At 48.0% G+C, this 20,013-nt stretch overlaps 1 protein-coding gene across 1 annotated transcript in view; it reads right to left on the minus strand.

The window, feature by feature from the left end:
• Positions 1-380: 380 nt before the first annotated feature.
• Positions 381-20,013, minus strand: part of CTNNBL1 (catenin beta like 1) — a 48,198-nt gene continuing 28,565 nt past the window's right edge. Inside the window, exons 12-16 of the mRNA XM_027645960.1 lie at positions 13,774-13,871; positions 12,640-12,720; positions 6,412-6,549; positions 5,723-5,795; positions 381-664 (exon numbers count right to left, since the gene is read on the minus strand). Coding sequence (XP_027501761.1) covers positions 576-664; positions 5,723-5,795; positions 6,412-6,549; positions 12,640-12,720; positions 13,774-13,871 — 479 coding nt within the window. The 3' untranslated portion in view covers positions 381-575. The remainder of the gene's footprint in view (positions 665-5,722; positions 5,796-6,411; positions 6,550-12,639; positions 12,721-13,773; positions 13,872-20,013) is intronic.

The raw sequence follows: 20,013 nt of genomic DNA on the forward strand, positions 1-20,013 counted from the left end.
ACCTGTGTCAGAACCTGCCTTTGATTCTGACCTGCCTGTGGGAAGATTTAACAGGAATGGCTGATTTGGCCAATCCCTGGATTCCCTGTGCCACTGAAGAAGAGCTGAACTGGACACAGCTTCCCTGGTTACTGTCAGAGTAGGGGTTGTACATTTTCATTAATGGATCAGGTTGGAATAACTTGCAGACAGTCTCTTGAACCATCCGGGCTCCCTCTGCCCTCCTTCCAAAGCAAACACTCATAATGTTTCACACTGATCCCCACAGATTGACTTAGGGGGGAAAAGGGACAAAAAAGGGAAACCTCATGATGATCTGGTGGGAGACACACGGCTCCAGCTCTGCTCACAGCACACTGCTTAAATAACAAACCAGGAGCTAAAAAAAAAAAGGAAACTATCTTTAATATCTCCCAAATCCCATTTAGAAGCAGTTTCACAGAAACATCACTTTCATCGTGCAATCAAGGCTGGAGGAGGGGCAGAAGGAGGGAGAACTGGCGCTGTGTCCTCGTGGGCAGACACAGAGGGAGAACTGTCCTCGCGTCCTCGCGGCTGACACAGAGTTCGGCTCCTCAGAAATTCTCCAACAGATCCAGGATCCGCTTCTGCTCACTCTCCCGAAACTCCTGGTTCTTCCCATCCCCGATGTTCTCTGCATACTCTGCAGGGAGAGAGCAGAGGGACACAGGCTTTGAGTGTGACAGGAATGAATGACAGGCAGCAGCTCCTGCAGACACCACAGCAGGAGCCCACATCCACATCCAGTGCAAACAGCCGAATGGGAATTAATGCAAGGAGCATTGATGGTTTTCCTGCTCGTCCCCAGGGTTAAAGCTTTGCATAACAAACACCCGCTGACCCTCATTAAAGCTTTTGTGGCAGACAGAGGGAAGAGAATGCCCTGCCCCAGGCAGGCACCAGCACCCAGGAGCACCAATCACAGCATTATTCCCAAGAAATACAAACAGTGCCAGACATCACCAGCTTTCTGGGTCCCTTTGAACACCGAGTGTCATCAGGAAAGGTCAGCGACACAGCTGTTGAACATTCCCAGTCCTGGGTTTAAGCTGTCTGTTGTCCAAGCATCCTGAAGGGGATCTCTGTCAAGGAGACCCCAACTCCCCAATCTACAAGAGCTTTTAACCACACAGAAGAAAACCCACCAGTTCAGATTTAACTACAAACCAAACTCCTTGTTGTCAGGCAGAGGATCCCAGACCAAGATCTTGCCCATCCATGCACACAGCCAAACACCAAGGGAACCAAACATTCCCTCTGCAGCTCTCCTTCCTGACATTCATTTGGATCTTAGCAGCTCTCATCCCACACCAGCTCCCTCCTTCCTGCCACCAGAACCTGCATATTCAAAGATGGTTTAAAAAGAAAAAATAAAAAGCAGGTTTTGAGCTGCGGAAGCAAGGAGCTGAACAAATCTGAGGAAATCAGGAGCAGGCTGCTGGTTAGACAGCGCTTCCCTGCCTCCGCCTGCTCGCATTCTTTCCCTTCTTCCAAACAAACAGAACAGCTTGTATTCAGCTCTGAATGGTAAGTTGCTGTAGAAACTTTGCTTTAATATTTATACACTGCTACATGCTCTGAGCTCCATCAAAGCCTTTGTTATAAGAGCACTGAAAGCAGCGAGGACAGGGAGAAGTTAGATGATGTGGGAGTCTTCCCTCCCGCGTGCACTTTCTCTCACTCTCCACACACAAGCACAAGAGCTCTTTGCCAGGCTTCTGGGAGAAATCATTTTAATATTTATAAACTGTTCCAGTACCTGTAAAAAGAGCAGGTGGTAATGCTGAGGTTTGCTGCAGGTGAACCTCAAGTGCCCCTTGTCCTGGCGAAGGGACCAGCTCAGGGCTCCTTCCCTCGGTGGAGGAGCCACTCTCCATCACTCTTAAGGGCAGCAGGAAGTTCCTACAAGGATGGATTCCTTGGAGGTCCCTGTGTATGGGCTGATTGCTGCAGGGCAGTGCAGCCCCAGCCCCGCTGTGCACACTGGCTCAGGGCTTTGCGCTGCATCGGGGATCCAAACTTCAGGCAGGAGATGATCCCAGTGCACAGGGATGGAGTCCCCTTCCCAGCCAAGGCTGGCACTTAGCTCAGTCTCCCCTGTCCCCTCAGGCAGTACCAGAGCCTTCTGTCAGCAGCGTGCCCAGGGAGGAGTCAGCTCTGTCCCCAGCAGCCCTTTCCATGCTCCATTAGGGAAAGTGCCTCTGGAACAGCCACAGCAGCTGCAAATGCTGCTTATTGCAGACCAAAGACAGCACTTCCCACCTGCCACGGCCTCTCCATGCCCAGCTGAGAGAAGGCTGTGTTCTCCAACAGCTCTGCCCTTGGAGAATCTGCCCAGTAGGCAGCGGGCTCGGGGCTGCTCCACTCCCAGGTTAAGGACAGAGTGCTCAGACTAAGGCTCAAGCAGAGAACTGCTGAGTGCCACTAATGACACTGCCCTTCCTTTGTCCCAGCCAGATCACCCAGACAAAAGCAAGACACAAATTCCTCTAATCTTGTCCAAAAGCTCAACATTTCTCCTTCTAAACATTTAGGCTTTGTAAGAGACTAAAGCCCCCGTGACTGTTTACTGGGTTCTGACAGCTGCTAATGCTCATTTGAAGAGACCAGATATAACCCCCAGAACCAGGCTTAAAAAAAATAAATCTCTGACGGAGAATTTACGCATTTGTTTTTTTATTTAAAATTCCAACACTTCCCTGAGACTGAAAAAAAAACCAAAATCAAATGTAAGCTGCGCCTGCCAACAGTTAACCAGAGCTTACACACTGCTGTAGCTACACAAAGGGAAAGGGCTCGAGATTGGTTTCTGCTTCATTAGACAAAATACAATGGTTACAGAACAGTAAAAATCAATTGGGAAATACTGAGGCTTGTAATGGATATTGGAAGCTCCAAAGCCTGCACAGACGGAGGAACCTCGAGCCAGCCTGAGCTCTGTCCTCACAGCACACTGACCCTTCCTTTGTGCTTACCTGTGCTAACAGGTTTGGGCTGGATTCCACCTGCCCAGCTCCCAGGGTGCCTGCTCACCTGACACCACATATGTGACCAGGTGTTGGGGAGAGGGGCCTCAGCAGGGGCTGCCCGAGGGAGCCAGGACCACTGCCCAATCCCTCTGGATCAGGGAGGAACAGGGAGCTTTGCCATTCCAGAGCCAAGTACCACTACTCAGAGAGGCCTCTGCCTCACTCCATTCTCAGTGAGAGAGGAGACCAGGCACTGCCCCAAGACACAGACACCATTCATTGTCCTGAATCCACCCTCCACCCCCAAAACATCCCCCTAGCCAGGGTACACACCATTCACTCTTTTCTTCCAAAGCACAAACTAACTGTCCCATTACAAGAAATGCTTGATATTCAAGAAAAAGGAAGTGTGGGAGGACTGGTCAGCCTGCAGAAATGCATTAATGAGCCTCCTGTTATTTCCTGCCCACTCCTCCCCCTTGAAAGCCCTACCATAAGAAAACAGTCTTGCTTCCTTGCTTGCATCGTAAGTAATTCTGAGCCACCCCAAGGGATCCATCAGCTGTCAGGTTGCCAGAGAAACATGGAGAATATGTAGGCCATAAAAATCAAACTAAAAAACCAAGCACCTAATTAGTATGCAAAAATAGAAAATAAAAACTGAACAAGAGCAAAACACTGAACGAAAAGTAAAAATAAACCAGCCCTCATCTGTCCTGAGAGCAAGTTGGAAAGTGCCCTGGAAACATTCCAGCCAAGGCTCAAGCTCCTGATCTCTCAGTCACTTGCAGTTCTGACTCAAGTGAAGTTTCAGAAGTGCCTTGCTGGCATCAGCCCCATGGCAGCCCACTGCAGGGTCCACATTCAAACCTCTGCTCCAATGGGAAGTTGTGACCAACAGACTGACTCCCCTGGAGTGGCAGGTGCTTGTCCACAGTGCCACTGCTTTTAAAAGCTGGTGAATGTACACTGCCCATGGATGTGGACACAGGTGAGTAACTATTGAAAAATCTGAATTTCAGAGCCCAGACAGCAGCTGAGCCCAGTGCTGCTCCTGCCTGTAGGGATCTGCTGGGCCCCACTGTGGGATTCTAAAGAGCCCACTAGGAAATTTATTGCTGAGGTCTTGACTACTGTGGTGGCAAAAGTCTCTAAAACTGGCAAGCATAAGAGTTGGGGAGAGCTGCAGTCAGAGCCTCAAACTCTGGATCCATCCCCTGTATTATTAATGAGCCAGGTGTGCCCCTTCAGGCAGGGAACACGGTGCTGCTGAGAGCACCCACCCTCAGCTCCCAACACACGACACAACCGCAGAGGAAGTTTCACAATGCAAGTCACTGTCTGGGAAAGAAAGAATCGGATGAAATTTTAATGCAGCTGCCCTCCAATTCAGCTTGGTATGTAAATCAATAAGCCAGAGCCGTGACCGTGAGGTGTGCAAATCCAGCGAGGTGTGCAGACAACCCCCTCGGGGACCCACGGCCCGGGGCAAGAGTGGGGATCTGAACGCGGAACGTGTGCCACGCTCTGCGTCGGGAATGGACAGTTTAGAGGCAGGAATTGTCAAGAATCATAATTAAAATCAGAAAAGACATCCTATCCAGCGCTCCTGCTCATCAGCAGGCATTAACTTGCACTTGGTGGCCAAGGACAAGAGCCAAAGAGATTGCCTATAGCTGCAAGTAATCTCACACTGTCAGAAAATCGCTCTTAATTTCGTCATACCAGCCACCCTTCTGATCCCTTTTTTCCTGCATATGAGAAGGGAGAAAACCGACAGGTTCTGTAAGAAAAAAAGCTGCCTGTACCTGCTTGTGTTGAAGTGGGGGAAGAAAAGGCCAGGAGAACATAATTGTTGCTCCCTAAGAAAGCAGAGACACCGAAACAACACATCCCACAGTCCAGTACCCCAGAGATGCTGCCAGCCTTCCTTTCCCTCCAGAAGAGAAACAGGTTCCTTGTCCCTCACTGAAAACAACACAGCCCCTCAGGAGAAGACATATCCCACGAGGAGGCATCTTCCCTGGGCAGCAGGTTCCAAGCTGCTCCTCCTAAGCCTCACAGCTCTGAGGGGCTGTGGGGAGAGCCCAGGTCCTGCCCTCCTCTCCCCCAGTAGCACTGGCTGCTGCTGATGCTGAAGGACAGGAGGCTGCAGAGGAGGGCCACAGATCAAATAGGCATTGCTCTAATTCAACATAAGCATTAAAAATAACAAGCAGCACTTTAAAACTGGGATTGCAAATCACAACAGCTACATTTTAAAGCTACGGAGGATACTTTAATGCTATAATCCATATTAATCTGACACTAAGAACAAGACAAATACACTGCGGGTACTAATATGGTGCAGATGGTAAAGTGCAGGGCCATGTTAATGAAAGATGAGACTCCACTATTCTTCCCTCTAGCATGCGTGTACACTTCCCTTAAATATTTACTTCCACATTAATGTCAGCAGCAAGTCCCAGCCAGGCTGGAGCTGATGGAAGCGTGAGGTGATGTGCCATTCCCTGACAGCAGCTACAGCAAGTGCCTTAACTCAGGAGCAAAGCAAAGCATGCCACTAATCAGGGTGATTCCAGCCCTGCCAGGACCTCGGAACACTGCTCAGCTGCTGCCTGGAGATGTGCATGAAGCCAAGGAGAATTACAAGTGAAGGCTCATCCTACAAAGCGATGACCAAGCTGCCCCAGGAAGCGATGAGACACTTGCACAGGGATATCTCAACTCACCCTTCAGGATGTGTCGAACAATTTTAATGGAGCTGCCTCTCATGTTCAGGATCTGGTGGACTCTCTGACGAATCTGATGGGGGGGCAGGAAAGAGAAGAAAGTGATCTTCAGTACAACAGAGCCACACAGCACTTCCATGCACAGTCCCACTTTTTCCCACTTTGAGGGATGAGCAGAGACCTGAGCACCACAAAACCCAACTCAGCCTTGCTAGTCCTCAGTCCCAGAGCACCTACTCGGGAACACCCAGGAAGGCACATGGCACAGGTACACGTAGCCACAGACCATATTCACAAACCCCTGTGTATTCACACCAGGAAAGATGCAGCATTTTGCACTGAGCAAGAAAAGTCACCTTCTGTAGCTGTGCCTTTTGAGAGCAGGTCCCCTTCCACTGCTCCCTCAGCAGTGGCATCGACAGGGCCTTTCCATTTCAAACCCTGACCTTGCTCACACAGACTGTATGAACTGAGTGACAACAATCAGCTTCTGTCCTCTCTAATGCCCTCCTAACTGCTGCAACTTAATGGAGGTGTATGGACACAAATGCAATAAGCAGGAGGTTTCCTCCCATAAAGGGAATTCGAGAGACGATTATTCAACCTGGCAGCATTTGCAAGGATTTAGAGCCTTGTTTGCATCATGGATGGAAACACAGACGATCTGCCAACCTGGTACACAGCTTTACCTGGGGAACATTGGCATTACAGATCTCTGCCATGATGTAGCAGATGAGCTGCAGCACAAAGAGCCCGGCATCCAGGCGACGGAGATAGAATTCATCTTCCATGTCGTCGTCTATGATCTCTCCCCGACGCACCATGTCCTGCAAAGCCACAAAAGGAAAGGTGTGAGGATTGTCTCCGAGCACTTCCCACTAGCAGTGGTAAAACGTTGGTGAAATTTGTGGTTTCTCCCAAAACATTATCAGCCAGATAGTTCTCGCCAAATAAGTACTTTTAATAATTCATTTAAATTCAGGAAACATTTCATTCAGTTTTGAAGAAGGTTTTGCCTTTGCTGGTTGTGAAGTGTGTCCATCTGCAAGTTAAAATTTTAATTTAAACATACAAATTACATTTCTACATCGAGCGGCAAGAGAGTGTGACTATGGAACAAACCCACGTATCCGTGATTTACAAGTTCTTTGTCAGAATGGAACAAAACCTGCTCTTTTACTGGCCATCTGAGGGTGCTGTTCAGCAGTGCAGAACATGACTCCAGCAGACTCACAGACTTATCAGGCTTTCAGCTTCATTATCAACTGACGGATGAGAAAACACTATGAAAATCCCACACAAGGACAGCTTTTCCATGCCCAGCCAGGCTCTTCCGGCTGTGTTTGTGAGGGATGCTGCCAGGGCAGACCCGGGCCAGGGTTTGTTAGCCAAAGAGTGATGACTCCTCATGGGAATGCCAACTCACTGTCCATCCTTCCTCTGCCCACAAGGGTTTTGCCAGCGAGACCTGCCCAGAGGGAGGGCAGAGGAAGAATGTGAGAGGCCATTCCATTCCTCATGTCCAGACAGAGCATCTTCTTCAAAACACCAGCAAGAGCTGCCCCAGCAGTGACCTCAGAGCAGTCTCCCCCGAGTTGGGCTGGCCATGGCCACGGCCTGAGCCCACCCTCCGTCCTCACGGGGACCGATGGGCCCGAACAACCGTGTCACGTGTGACCTTCTGCATTTTTGGGGTTTGTTTTCTGGTTTCGTTCTCAAACAAAGGGAAGCAGCTTGCCGGGCCCTGCGAGCTCGCTGCAGCTCTGTGATTTATTCCGCAGCCGTCTGGCAGGTGGGCACACGCCGGCGGAGCAATATTTCCTCATTAGAGCCATCACCTGCGGGCGCTCCGTACCCGCAACGCTCCGCAGGACGCGCTTCCCCGGGCGCACGTGCTCCAGGCACACACACACACACACACACACACACACACACGCAAGGTCACCAGCACCAAAGCTGGCTGAGCCTGCCAAATTTTGCTGTTTTGTCAAGCCGAGCCCTCGAATCTTATGGTAAGTCGAGAGATTTCGGCACAAGAAGGAAATGAGCCCTGTACACCTCTCCCTGGAGGGGTACAATGGATGCTCCATGGACCGAAACCTGACAGAGTGACTTAGAAGGACAGCTGATTCCCACCGCCTCCTGAAAAGGAGGGGAAAGCTCAGGTAATGAAATACTTCTCCTTTCCTCCTAGAAATCTAGTTTCAGTGAAAGAAGAAGTTAAGTTTAAAAGCAAATTCTCCATTACTTGTGCCATGAACATGCACTGCTTCGGCCACACTCACATGTGATGCTTTAGCATCAGATCCTGTACACTCCAGCACATGCACATCTGTCATTTACTCCAGGTTCTCAAAATCATGGGCACAGGCATGACTGGGCAAAGCCTGCATGCAAGCTCTTGCCAGTAAATAGAAAAATCCAATTTTGTGCAGCAAATGACTTCCCTCACCCTACTTCCATGCCAAATGGCAGGAATCTGATAAAATCTGGTTTCTAAAGCTAAACAATGATGAGTCTGGCTGGTGAGAGAGTGGAATACCGACTGAATTATCAAAAAACTCCATTCAAGAAAGAAAAGGCACTCACTCCTGAACCACCACTCACCCTCCACACTGCACACAGGCTCATTGGCTGCTCTGTTCAATAGTGCTAAATTCTTGAGCAGAAAAACATCCACAGGCCAGGACTCTGAATCTCCAGAGCAGGAAACAAAGGTTGGGTCTGCTCTGTATTCTGATCCGAGCACAGGGATCACAGGAGCTGGATCCAGGCAGCTGCAGTCTTGATTACACAGCAGCAGCAGCTCTAACAGCCCCTCTCAGCAGAGAAGATTATTTTGTGCCAGTAAATTAAGCAGATATGAATTAGAAGACAAGTACAGTTTTAAGGTGCCTTTTCACAGCCCTTTTTTAATTTTTTTTTTTAAACCACAGCCACCCTTTCAGTGCTAATCTGCCTCCAGTACAGTACCAAACAGCCCCCTTCCCACTTGGTCTCTGTTTCAAAGCTGTCAGTCGCTAACCTCCAAATGAGCGCTCAGGTGCCATTTCTAATCTGCCAGCAATATGTACTGAGATGCCCCTTGCTGATGGGAGAAGACAGCAATAAGATGGGCTTCTGTGAAGCTAAAATGAGCTTCTCTCACACTAATGAGGCAGGACTGACAGGCCTCGAGGTGTCAAGTAGAGACTCCAAACCTAAAGACGCAATGGATCTGGCAGTGCTGGTACCAAAGATCCACTCAGGTACTGGAGTAGATTCTCTGCATCCTTCCTCACCTATCACCCACCTTCCAGCACACACAGCATAGCTGGGCAGAGCAAAAGAAATGGCACTGATCAAGAACAAACACCTCTGAGATCCTGGTTTTACATCCTCACTGGATGGGACAGCAAGGCCAGGCCAGGCAGTCAGAGACAGGAAGGCTGTGCACAAGACAGGCAAGGGATGCAAGCCCTGTGCAGACCACAGGCTAAAAGTCAAACTCACAGCCATTGCTAAGCCCTGGGTCAAGAAGGATAAGCAGGAGACAGGCACTGACATTTGTACAGGAGAGGAGCAAGCAGAAGCCTCAGGTAAGGGTAACAGGGACTGTCCAGGACCACCCGCTCTCAGCTCATCACTATGACAGTGATGTCTCCAGAAGCCTCTTTCACTCACAGAGGCAGCAGACAACACAGTCCCTTCCACAGGCTGACCACCACGTTCCTTGAAACACAGAATGTCTGGAATGAATCTGGTCAGGCACGGGCTCCACTGCAACCAGGAGAGCCAACAGCATCCAGGTCACACCGAGGTGACCAACAAGCTCTCAGAACCACAGAAGAAACCATCAGAGCCTTCTGCCACGGGAAAGACTTTGTTCATTTCTGCCTTACAAGCAGAAACACACTTGAATTTCTGCAAATTGAGCCTCCAGCCTGCAAGAGCCAAAAAGCTCATTGTGGCTGCTACAGAGCAGAGCAGAGAACAGAGCAGTGGCTCCTGTTCCAAGCTCAATGTCAGCAGCAAGAAATGGAACCTGTGTCAGGGCAGTCATCTGAAAACACCCACCAGCCTCTGCAAGAACATTCAAGACTTACTTGGGCTTGCTGGCCACGTGCTGGGAAAGCTTGATAGTGCAAACCCAGCTGTGCTCTGGAACACCAGGGTGTTCCTGTCCCTTGCACACCGAGCCCCTGCCAGGCTGCCCTGTCCTGCCCTCATCACAGCTCCAGGCAATCCAGTCTTTCTACACCGAACTGAAAGGACAGGCTGACACAAATCCCTACCTGTTATCCCCACCTGTGGACACCACGCTCATGCTAGGAGTTCCACCTCTCCCTTTCAAGGATGGAGTGGCTGAACTGTAGCACAATTAGCATGTAATTTGTAAGTCATTATAGCGCAAAGTGTCTGGTGAGAATATTTTATCCAATAAACCTGCTGAGCATAATTTTCCGTAGAAATATAAAAATATTAAACCATCTCTTGTCGTTTCCTGCTGTCTTTAGAGATCGCCAAGGCTATTGCTGCCACCCATAATTACACCTCATTTTAGAGGGGAGTAAAAGCCACAGGATTTTGCACCACTTCCTGCAGAAATAATTAAAGAATTTGCGAGGAGAACAAGATATTTTCATTACCTTAAAACTCTAAGAAAAGTGCTAAGACGGGCATCAGGTGTTGGAAATAATGCTCTCATGGACTTTGCTCCTGGGTTTCACATGGCAGTTAGGATAATCACCCAGTTATCACCTCTGATCCTTTCTGAACAGATTTTATCAAAGCAAATAAGGAAGTAACACTGAGAAAGGGTTCAGCGACCTCGTTCTGTTTTACAGTCCAGATTAAGGGTGAAGTTTGACTACAAGTTTTCTTCCCCAGAACAGTTGGCTTCAGAAATCCCTCCCCTCCCTTCTACCCTCAACTATTCCCCCACCATCACTGCCATGGGCTGAAAAACAGGGCTATAAACCAGATCACTAAAATAAACCAAGCTAAAAGAAATAAAAAGGAGGAGAACTGCAAGAGTAGGAGCTTCTTATGCCAGCTGCACTACTAAAGATAAAGCACTCAGTCATTCCTTGTGTAATCAGCTTTTCACTCCTTGTAATGCAAGACTTACACCAGGATACTCTGTCCATCAGACTCGGATCTCACTCTCAACAGTACAGACTGAATCTGTAAAACCTCACCAGGTATCATTTTCCTTAGGACAGAGAGAAAGGTGAGGATCTGTATACCAGGGTTTTGGGGTACCATGTCCTCTACTGCAAGGGGAAGGTCAAAAGCCCCCAAGTGACAGAGCACAGTTTCTAAAGCGTTCATTGCATCCACCTCAATGATTCATGTGCCACAACTAGGAACATTAAAGTGCTCCATAAATCCTGTCACAGCCAGACACAGCCAGGATGTGACAGACAGAATGATGGCTTTTGCCTACTCCTGTGTGGGGAAAACGCTCGAGCCACTTCAGGTCTCAGGAGACTGTGTCCCACTGACCATCTGAACACGCTAAAAAATAAAGCAAACAGTATTCCAAGAGTGTTCCAAGCTAGGAATGAACTTCAACAGTGTATTCCATACATGTTGTGCCCAATATATTGCACCCACATTTCTGCCAAATCCTGTTATTAGTTCTAATAGGAGGTGAAGGATTGAGATCCATTTATTCCAGATACAGGAGGAAAACCTGAGGTTCCTTACTCTTCTCTTGTGCATTAGTAGACATGAATGGGTTAATATTACTCACTAAAGACCTTCTACACAAGCCTCTCAACACTCATTCACTCCACCCCTGCTTTGTGCTGGCTGTTTGCTACAGATGTTAACATTTGCAGGCTGCTCCAGGATATTCCTGGATAAAGGACACACACCCTTGCTCTGCACACATCATTTTTGTGCTCTGTACAGCCTCACCCAGAAAAATCCATTTGGGTTTTCGAATTTTAAACCCTCCCCCCCCCAACAGCAAAAAGTAAAGAATAAACAATTTCTTGCCCTGTTCTGAGGAGGACAGACAGAGCATGGAAGGAGATCAGGAAAGGGTCAACGCCGTTTTTCTCCAGGCCACTGCTCACTGGTGACGGTGCCGCATCCGTACGGAGCCTGAGCGCTGGCAGCAAAAGCAGCTCCATTCATCACTCACTCCCGTGCCTCTTTGAGCAGCAGCAGCGCTGCAAATGTTTGGCAGTGCCTGGAGAAGCAGCCTTGGCAGCGGGCAGGCAGCTGTTTGTCGGGGCCTGGTGGGGGGCTGCTGCCCGTGGCACGCGGCGCGCGGGACGGCAGCTGCAGCCATTGCTCTCCGTCAGCGCTAATCAATCTCACGCCCTCCCCGCTGCTGATACAGATAATCTTGTGGGAAGCTGGCCAAGCTCGCTAACAGCTCTGCAAGCTGCTCCCTGACTCCAGCCGCTCGTTCTCTTTCAAAAGGTCTGTTCCAGCTTCAGTTCCAAGGAAGTGCTGTACCAAGGCTCGTGTCACTCAAACACTCACTGCTGGTGTGCAGAGAGCACACAGCCCTTGGCTGCACCTCAGCTAACTCATCAACACAGACGCTTTCTTGCTGCTCATCAGAACTCTACAGACCAGGGAAGGACATTATCATGTAATTGTCTCTCTGCATTTCACCTACTCTCCATCTGCCAAACCAAGCAGGACTGCAGCCAGGTAAAAATGGAGGCAAATTGAAGCAGGGAATTGGGCCCTTCTAGTAAAACTCACTCTAAGAGACAGTCAGAAGGCACCTGCTGTAGAGGAGTTCTCGGCCTGTTTTATCTGAGGTTACCTGGAAGCTGGAGAGTGCGGCAACAGGAATTAGGAGGTAACAGCACAGGTATGAGGGCACAGCTGAGAACAGTGACCTGGCTGAGCCAGGAGTCCTGTGCAGAGGTGTTACAGACATGACCTAGCCAAACTTAAGCAATACATACGTGTTTCTCCCCATCAATCTTCTTATCAGCTGCCTGCATTGCATCCAAGTACTTAAAATACAGCTCCATCAGCCTATCAACCTGCAAAGGTAGAAGAGAGAGACATAAGCAAGAAAAAAGAACAATGCAATCATCTTTAATCCTTCATGCAATTTTGTTTTCCTCCTAGCTCCAGGCTTCACAAAGCAACACAGAACTCTGTCCCTCCCAGGGAGGAACATGTTACAGAAGGAGGGTACAAGTGCTGGTTGGATGAGCACGTTGAGGCTGCAGGCATTCGGATGTAACCCCATATGGGAACACAGTCCCATCAGCACCAGATAAACGGCAGCAAACAGATGTGTCCCCAGTTCACTCTCTCTGTGCTGAGGCTCTCCAGGCTCCTTGTTTCCCCAGCAGACCTCTCTCTCTGTGCTGGATGTTCCAGCTCTCCTGCTCTTCTCTGAACTGTGTCAGGGCAACTGAAATACTATCTAGTAATTTTTTAGCAATTGGTAGAACAGGTTATGAAAAACACTTTTAAAACACACTAATGAGGAACACTAAGGAACCAGTATTTTCCCACTGGTAGAATTTACAAACCCCTTGGGATTCCCAGTCTGCAAAAGCTGCTATTTCTCTTCTGCAATGCTTTGATCTAACCTCCACCATGTAAATATTTTGGAAGGAATTTCCAAGAGCAAACACCACTAAAATGAGACATTCTAGGAGAGGAGTGGGGAATGTTAAATGTGTAGCACAGCAATTCCTAAACTCTCTGCAAAAGAGCTTCACCAGACACAATGGCACCTTTCCATGGTGTCCTGGTCTCAGAGTCAGCACAATGTAATACCACATATTGTCCTCCATGGTCAGGCTTCAGTAGAGACACAACTCAGAACTGAGAATCACTACTACCATATGCAAGAGCACCAGAAAGCAAGAGTACAGGTGATGTGGAGGACAATCACTAAAGGCATGTCCAGTTCTCCAGTTTGTAGATAAAATATGAGTGAGAAAATGAAGGTCTGTGACAGCACAACTCTCTGCAGGCAGGTATGATGATGGCTTTTCATGACTTAGCAAGTGCACACAGGCACCCTGCCCTGAGCAAGCCTGGCAGCCCAGAGACAGAGACACATATTCAGCACTCACCTTCTCACTGTCATTCTCTGTGAATTTATTCAGTAACCGTGTCCTCTGCTGCCCTCTCAGGTTTCGCAGAAGGGAAGCCAGGATGGAACAGACATGTTCTAGAGATACAAAATGAGAATTGCATGCCAAGATCAGGAACAGGAGCTTATTTTCCTCTGTATCATGCCATTAAATTTACTACTAGCACTCTGGCATGTAGCTGTTGATAAGCAGAACCTTGGTTCCATGGTGAGAGGAGACAGAGCAGTGGTGAGAGCCACAAGCAGTGTCTGCAAGGAGCACAGAGAGCTCCTCACCTGCCTCATCCCCACCTGGTCAGTGAGGCTTCTTCTTCCTCTGCCTCAGTGACCTGAAAAAGCACCTTACATAGAGCACAAGTTCCACTCCGGTTTCCTCCCCAGGCCACACACCTGCCCAGCAGCAAACACACTTTGGGGCCCTCCATCACAGCCTAAAGGCATCACATGCTGCCTCCTCCTTTAGGCTTAAAGGAGCCCTGGCCAAAGCACTGTCACCTAAATGGCCCTGAGGTCACCAAAGTAAGAACAGTTACTGAAACAGGAAAGCTGGAGAAAGGAATACCTGTGCCAGCATGCGGTTCCTGCAGAGACTGAACTGGTACGAGCTAAATGAAAAATCCTCAAACCAACCACTTTCATTTACAGAAAATCCCATCAACAAATATAAATGGGCCACAACAAACCAGAAATGACCAAATGAACATGTTTACAGTCTTCTCAATTGCCCTTGGGGATCGTATTTTACAGCACAAACCCTGGAGCCAAATGAGAAGTCGGCGCTGCAATGCCTGTACCAACACCCAACCACAGCATCACGCTCAGAGGTGCCTGAGCCACGTGCCTCGAGCCCAAGCACAATGGTGCAAAGCAAAGGAGCTGGGGCCCAGTTTCCCTCCCTTTCCAAATCATTTGGCACTTCTTCCTGCCTGCAGGTCTGCACTAAACACAGACCTGGTGGTTTAGATACCCCAGCTTCTCCAAGATGTCCTCACCATTATCTTATTGATTAAGACTGATGAAAATTAATGGCCATAAACACCTCCTTGCTCACGGTGGTGGGGAGTGAAGGAGCCTCAAGATTTGTTATTTTCAGAGAGGAAAACACAGCGTGGAGAGGAGAGGGATCACCATCTCACTGCTGTCACCATTTTAACATTCACTTCCCCGGTGCTGCCCAGCCCAGAGCCACGAGCAGCCTCGATCGATCCCTCCAGCACACAAAGAACAAGTGACACCACCGTGTTTGCCAGGAGCTCCTTCTCCCACTGCCTGGGCCCTGGAAGGCGAAGGCACACAGGCTGCCTGTCCAGGGTGTCTGTGCTCCCTGCTGCACGGATTATCTGCATCCTGCACAAGGGCAGCAAGAGGAGAGGCTGCACAGGCGCACGCACCCCCACCCCATTTCATTAGCTACTTATAAATGGAGCTTCCTTTTCGAAACAGATTTCTGCCTGAGGTGGTGTCAATTTTTCATGTTCCAAGGAGATTGGGAGCGCTGCCGGCAGGAGGAGCAGGCAGATAACAGGTTTATCGGGTGGCCGCACCGTGTGGCTGCTCCGTCATTCCGACAGGCTCAGGGGGGTGAAGGATGGCTCCGGGGGTGTCAGTGCACGCTCTCGCTGCACAGAAACTGTTATTCCGCAAAAAAAAGCAACACCGAATTAAGTGCTGACATTAAAAAGTATTGTAAAAGCCTCCCAAGTCCTTGCAAGATCCTGTTTTCTTAAGGTGAAAGAAATACAACAAAATGAAGATTCCCCCTCCCTTCCCCCCCCCATATATCCCAACATATGCTGTGCTGGTTTAGGAATAAGCCAGCCTTCTGTATTTCACACTTTTTTTTCCCCCCAACCTTCTTTTTTTGGAAGTGTTGACACAGCATTTTAGTAGCAATATTCTCACCAATGATCTATCTTCATTGCTTTTTTCCAATATTCTCTTACTAGGAAATGTATTTTAGCTATCATTTTTGCTTTCGCAGTCATATGCAGATATTTATCCATTTTATCAATAAAATCTTTAAAACTACTGACAAGTCTAAAGGAGCTGACACAGGGGTTTTGAGAACAAGGTTATTCTTTCAACATATCACTGAAGAAAATCCAGGAAATATTTAGTTGCCTGGTCAAAACAGTCAAAGAAATATTTTACAGAAATATTTCTGAACCATCTAAACCATTTTTTTTAGATCAGCTTCCTGAAAAAAAACCCCCAGAACACCAGTGTGTTTCATGTTGCCCTCCCCAAAATCAGGGTTATGCCATAACACAAGTCCTGGCCCAATAAACACCCCAATACCCACATGTAAGGACACCAGCCAAAATCAGGGAGAACGCTGATGGGATGAGTGGCTGAACCCATGATTTGATGGGTTAAAGTCTTTGTTAAAGTGTTTGCACAAGCCATTGGAAGCAAGAGGCACTAACCTGGGGGCACAGGTTCCCATGGAAGGGGTATCTTTGTCCTCCCATGGACTGCCCCATCTCACACAAGCAACATTTTAAAAGCTGCAATCACAGTATCTGCTCAGGGTTGGATCTCCTTTGGGGAACGATGAGTAGCTGGTGCTGTTGAGTCCCTGAGTGAAGAACCTGCAGCTGCCCTGCTTTGATCTCGGTGCAGACAGAGGCCATGAGCTGTGCATCACCCCGGGGTGAAGCCTTGGGCAGCCTGCCTGCTAGGAATGTTCTGGGAACTTCTCCATAGCATGTAGCACTCAGCCAAAGTCCACAACACCTGCACAAAATGCATCACTTTCAGGGAGGGCACAGACAAGGCCAGAGGCAGAAATTCCTGCTGAGCCCCATTTCAAAGGATGACTAAACCTGATTCCTCTGAGAAGCAAACACCAAACTGAGCCGTGCTCAGCACCCCAAAGGTGCCTTCACAGAAATAACAGATACCAGCTGGTACCTACTATGCATCAGGAACAACATTTTTCACACAAAAATCCCCCAATCCCATAAATTCATGGATATGGGAAGACAGATTGCACTGCTGCTGCCCCATGGCTGGCTCACCTGCAGGCCCTGCCACTCCCCACGATCCCAACACCGCAGGGCACCATGCCAGCCACATCCCTGGCTCTGGGAGGTCACATCACACGTGCTCCCCAGATGCACGAGGGTCCTGCTTAGCCCAGGATCACCCTAAAGTTCTTGGGAGCCCTTCCCTCTGCAGACAGGCACAGAGACTTCAGCATGCAAGCAGTGTTTAAAACACCCTAATTAGATCGATCTTGACTTCAGCTTGGCGTGTTGGAATACAGATTAATCTATTCCATGGCTGGCACTGGCAGCTGCAGCAGCAGGAGGTCCTGTCAAATCAAGCTGTAACATTACACTTCTCTGCCTTTATTATCCCCCCCCCTTTTTTTTTTTTTACATCTCATTATAATGGACATCTGCCTAGCAGGGGAGGAAGGCTCAGCAGTGATGAAGAGGAGGCAAGAGTCATTCTGCAGGAAGGGGATGGCAGGCAGCTCTGGGTGCCAGGGACAGCAGCCCTTTGGAGGCTGAGCAGGATGATCTGGTGAACCCAGCACATCTAAGAACCTTCTGTCTTGTAAAGAACTCTTAAGATATATTGTAGTTTCTCATTAGGAGCAGGAAAACACTAGAAAAAATACTAGGAAATAAGCAAGCCAGCTATTTGAGATACCTCTATCCCTCCTATGCACACAACTCTGGCTTCATGGCTGTTTGCTGGGAAACCTGGATGAAGCCCCTGGATTGGTTCATGGCAGGATTACAGGTGGAATCAGGGATGTGCCATTCCAACAGTGTAGCATCTGATAACCTTATCTGTTTTCACATGAACTAATAATCTGCATTTTAAAAGAGTAACCCACTCAAGTATCACCATATTTTGCCAAGAAAAATCGTACCTTAAAACACTGACAGTAGCAAGAAACACCAATTTTACTGATGGGTGAAGTGGGGCCTGGAAGGGTTGGAAAAGCTCCACACAGAACGGCCCTGGTGAGCTGGATCCAGCCATCACGCTGAACTTAAAACAAAATTCCTTCTATTCACTGAGAAAGTTTATTTTTGTGATGTTCTTGCAACAGAGCACGCTCACTTTAATTGAGATAAATTTAACTCTGTTCTCGGCATCATGGCTCACTCAAATCACAGGTTCCTGTCGGAGGGTGATGGTGAAATAACAAATTGGCATAATAAAGTTCTGTTTAAACAGACTAATCCCTTCCCTGGGTGCTCACTCCTGAAGACCACCAAATGAAAAACACTTTCTGCTGGCTGGCACAGGGTGCTCAGTTAATACCGATACCTCTTTCACCGGGCCATGTTTCTGCTGCTGCCTTTTCACTTCCCCATGCCCAGAGAACCTGGTTTTGCAGCAGAGATTCATTCCAAGGGCTCTACTGCCTTTTGTGTATGTCACAAAGGAGTAAGAGCATATTTACTAAGAAGTGGGGTTTGTTGTTGTTTTTAAAGGAAGGGTATGGCTGAGGATCTCCAAAAGAGGCTTTGTTATTGATAGAGGGTGAACAGCAAAACACCCCAGCAATAGGAATTCTCCTTTGGAAATTGGCTGAACTAATTCTCAGGTTATCAAATTAAGCATTCCTAAGTAAAACTGACATCTAAGACAAGAGAAAGCATTTAAATGAAGATGAATTGGACAAACATCCTTTTATAGTTCATTAGACTCTCCAAGTGAGCAAAACTCGGCTGCAAATAACCATCCTGAGAAAGAGCAGGAGGATATACAGCCTGTCGAGCCAGCTATGATTGCTTCACTACAGACTCACTAATTCAGGAGGAATTTGTGTTTTCTCCATTTTTAGCTCACTGAGACTGTTCAAGAATTTCAAGTCAGCATCCAACACTGTGACTCGACCGCGTGCCAAGAGCTGCTGCACCCTCACGGACAGGGATGACACACTGACCCCCAGCTCTGCAACAGGAGGGTTTGGGGAACAGCTAATGCTGTTCAACCACCTCACAAAACAAATCCAGGACACAGCACCTCCCACACCACCTGGCTGGTTCTCCTTGTGGCTGGACAACCCAAATGGGCACTCACACGAGTACTGTGACCCCACAGACACAGAAAAACTCTAAGCCATTTCCGTCCTCAACTGCAAAATATTTCTGTTTTGAGTTGCTTCACTGCCTCAGAAAAAGGGAAATTGCTTCGAACGAGTTTTTTCTCCCAAACCTAATATCCTAATATAATGATCTGTACAAACGCAGGCAAAATTCAAGTGTAGATAATGTGTACTCAGACACCACAGGCCCAATCTTCAGGCTCAGATCATCCATAAAGATGGTTAAGAAATTTTCCCTTTCTTTTTTCCTAATTACATAGTGTACATAAAGCATAAATACGTGCAGCTTGGATTTAAATTGTTCACAGGCTCCCTAGAGTAAAATAATTTTTAAACACTGACAGTGTTTAAAATGTAGCTAACCAGCACTGACACCTTTATGCTAGTGTTTAAAAAGGGAGAAATACATTACAGAGAAGTTACTTTTATCAAATTTAATTTGGATTATAAATTTCTGTAATAAATAAAAGCTCAGCAAGTCACATTGAGATTTTTTTTTTCACCAGGGTATTTATTATTTTGTCACATTCAGAACACTGCCTTAGAGACAATAAAACAAACATGGTTTTATAGACTATCTCTTATGTAAATAGCAACACTGCTATAAAATAAAGACAAGGGGATATTTTCCTACAACCATCAGATACACACAGAGGATTTGGTGCTCTAGAGATGGAGCATTGGATGCCCTGTGGGAGGTGAAGCACTTGGAGCCACAGTGGGTGCCAATACCCCCAGCCTGGCAGCACTTTGCCCCCTGTGGACAAAGGGGTGGTGGGACAGGCAGGGACTCGATGGACAAACCCTTTGGCAGAGCTGTTTGGTACCTCACCAGTGCTGGAGCATTTTAGCAGGACTCCCCTTTAAGCAGCTGTAATTAGGCCCCAGGGCACAGAGTCCACTGAGAATTCTGTGTTTTGCAGCACAGCCCAGGGTGTCCATCCTGACACCGTCCCAGCAGCAACACAGCAAGGGCAAGGACAGCACAGCTCCTCAGAGCTGCTTTTAACAAAAACTGATGCCCCTGCTGCAAAGCCATTCCAGTGAATCCTTTAGAGGAATATCTTCCTCCATTTGGCATACACGTGAGTGGTCTCCTAACAGAAGATTGTTCTAATTAATTTTTTTAAAAACAGATTGTACACA

This window comes from Corapipo altera, unplaced genomic scaffold, assembly GCF_003945725.1.
Source record: "Corapipo altera isolate COAL_440 unplaced genomic scaffold, ASM394572v1 64, whole genome shotgun sequence".
Classification (NCBI taxonomy): Eukaryota; Metazoa; Chordata; class Aves; order Passeriformes; family Pipridae; genus Corapipo; species Corapipo altera.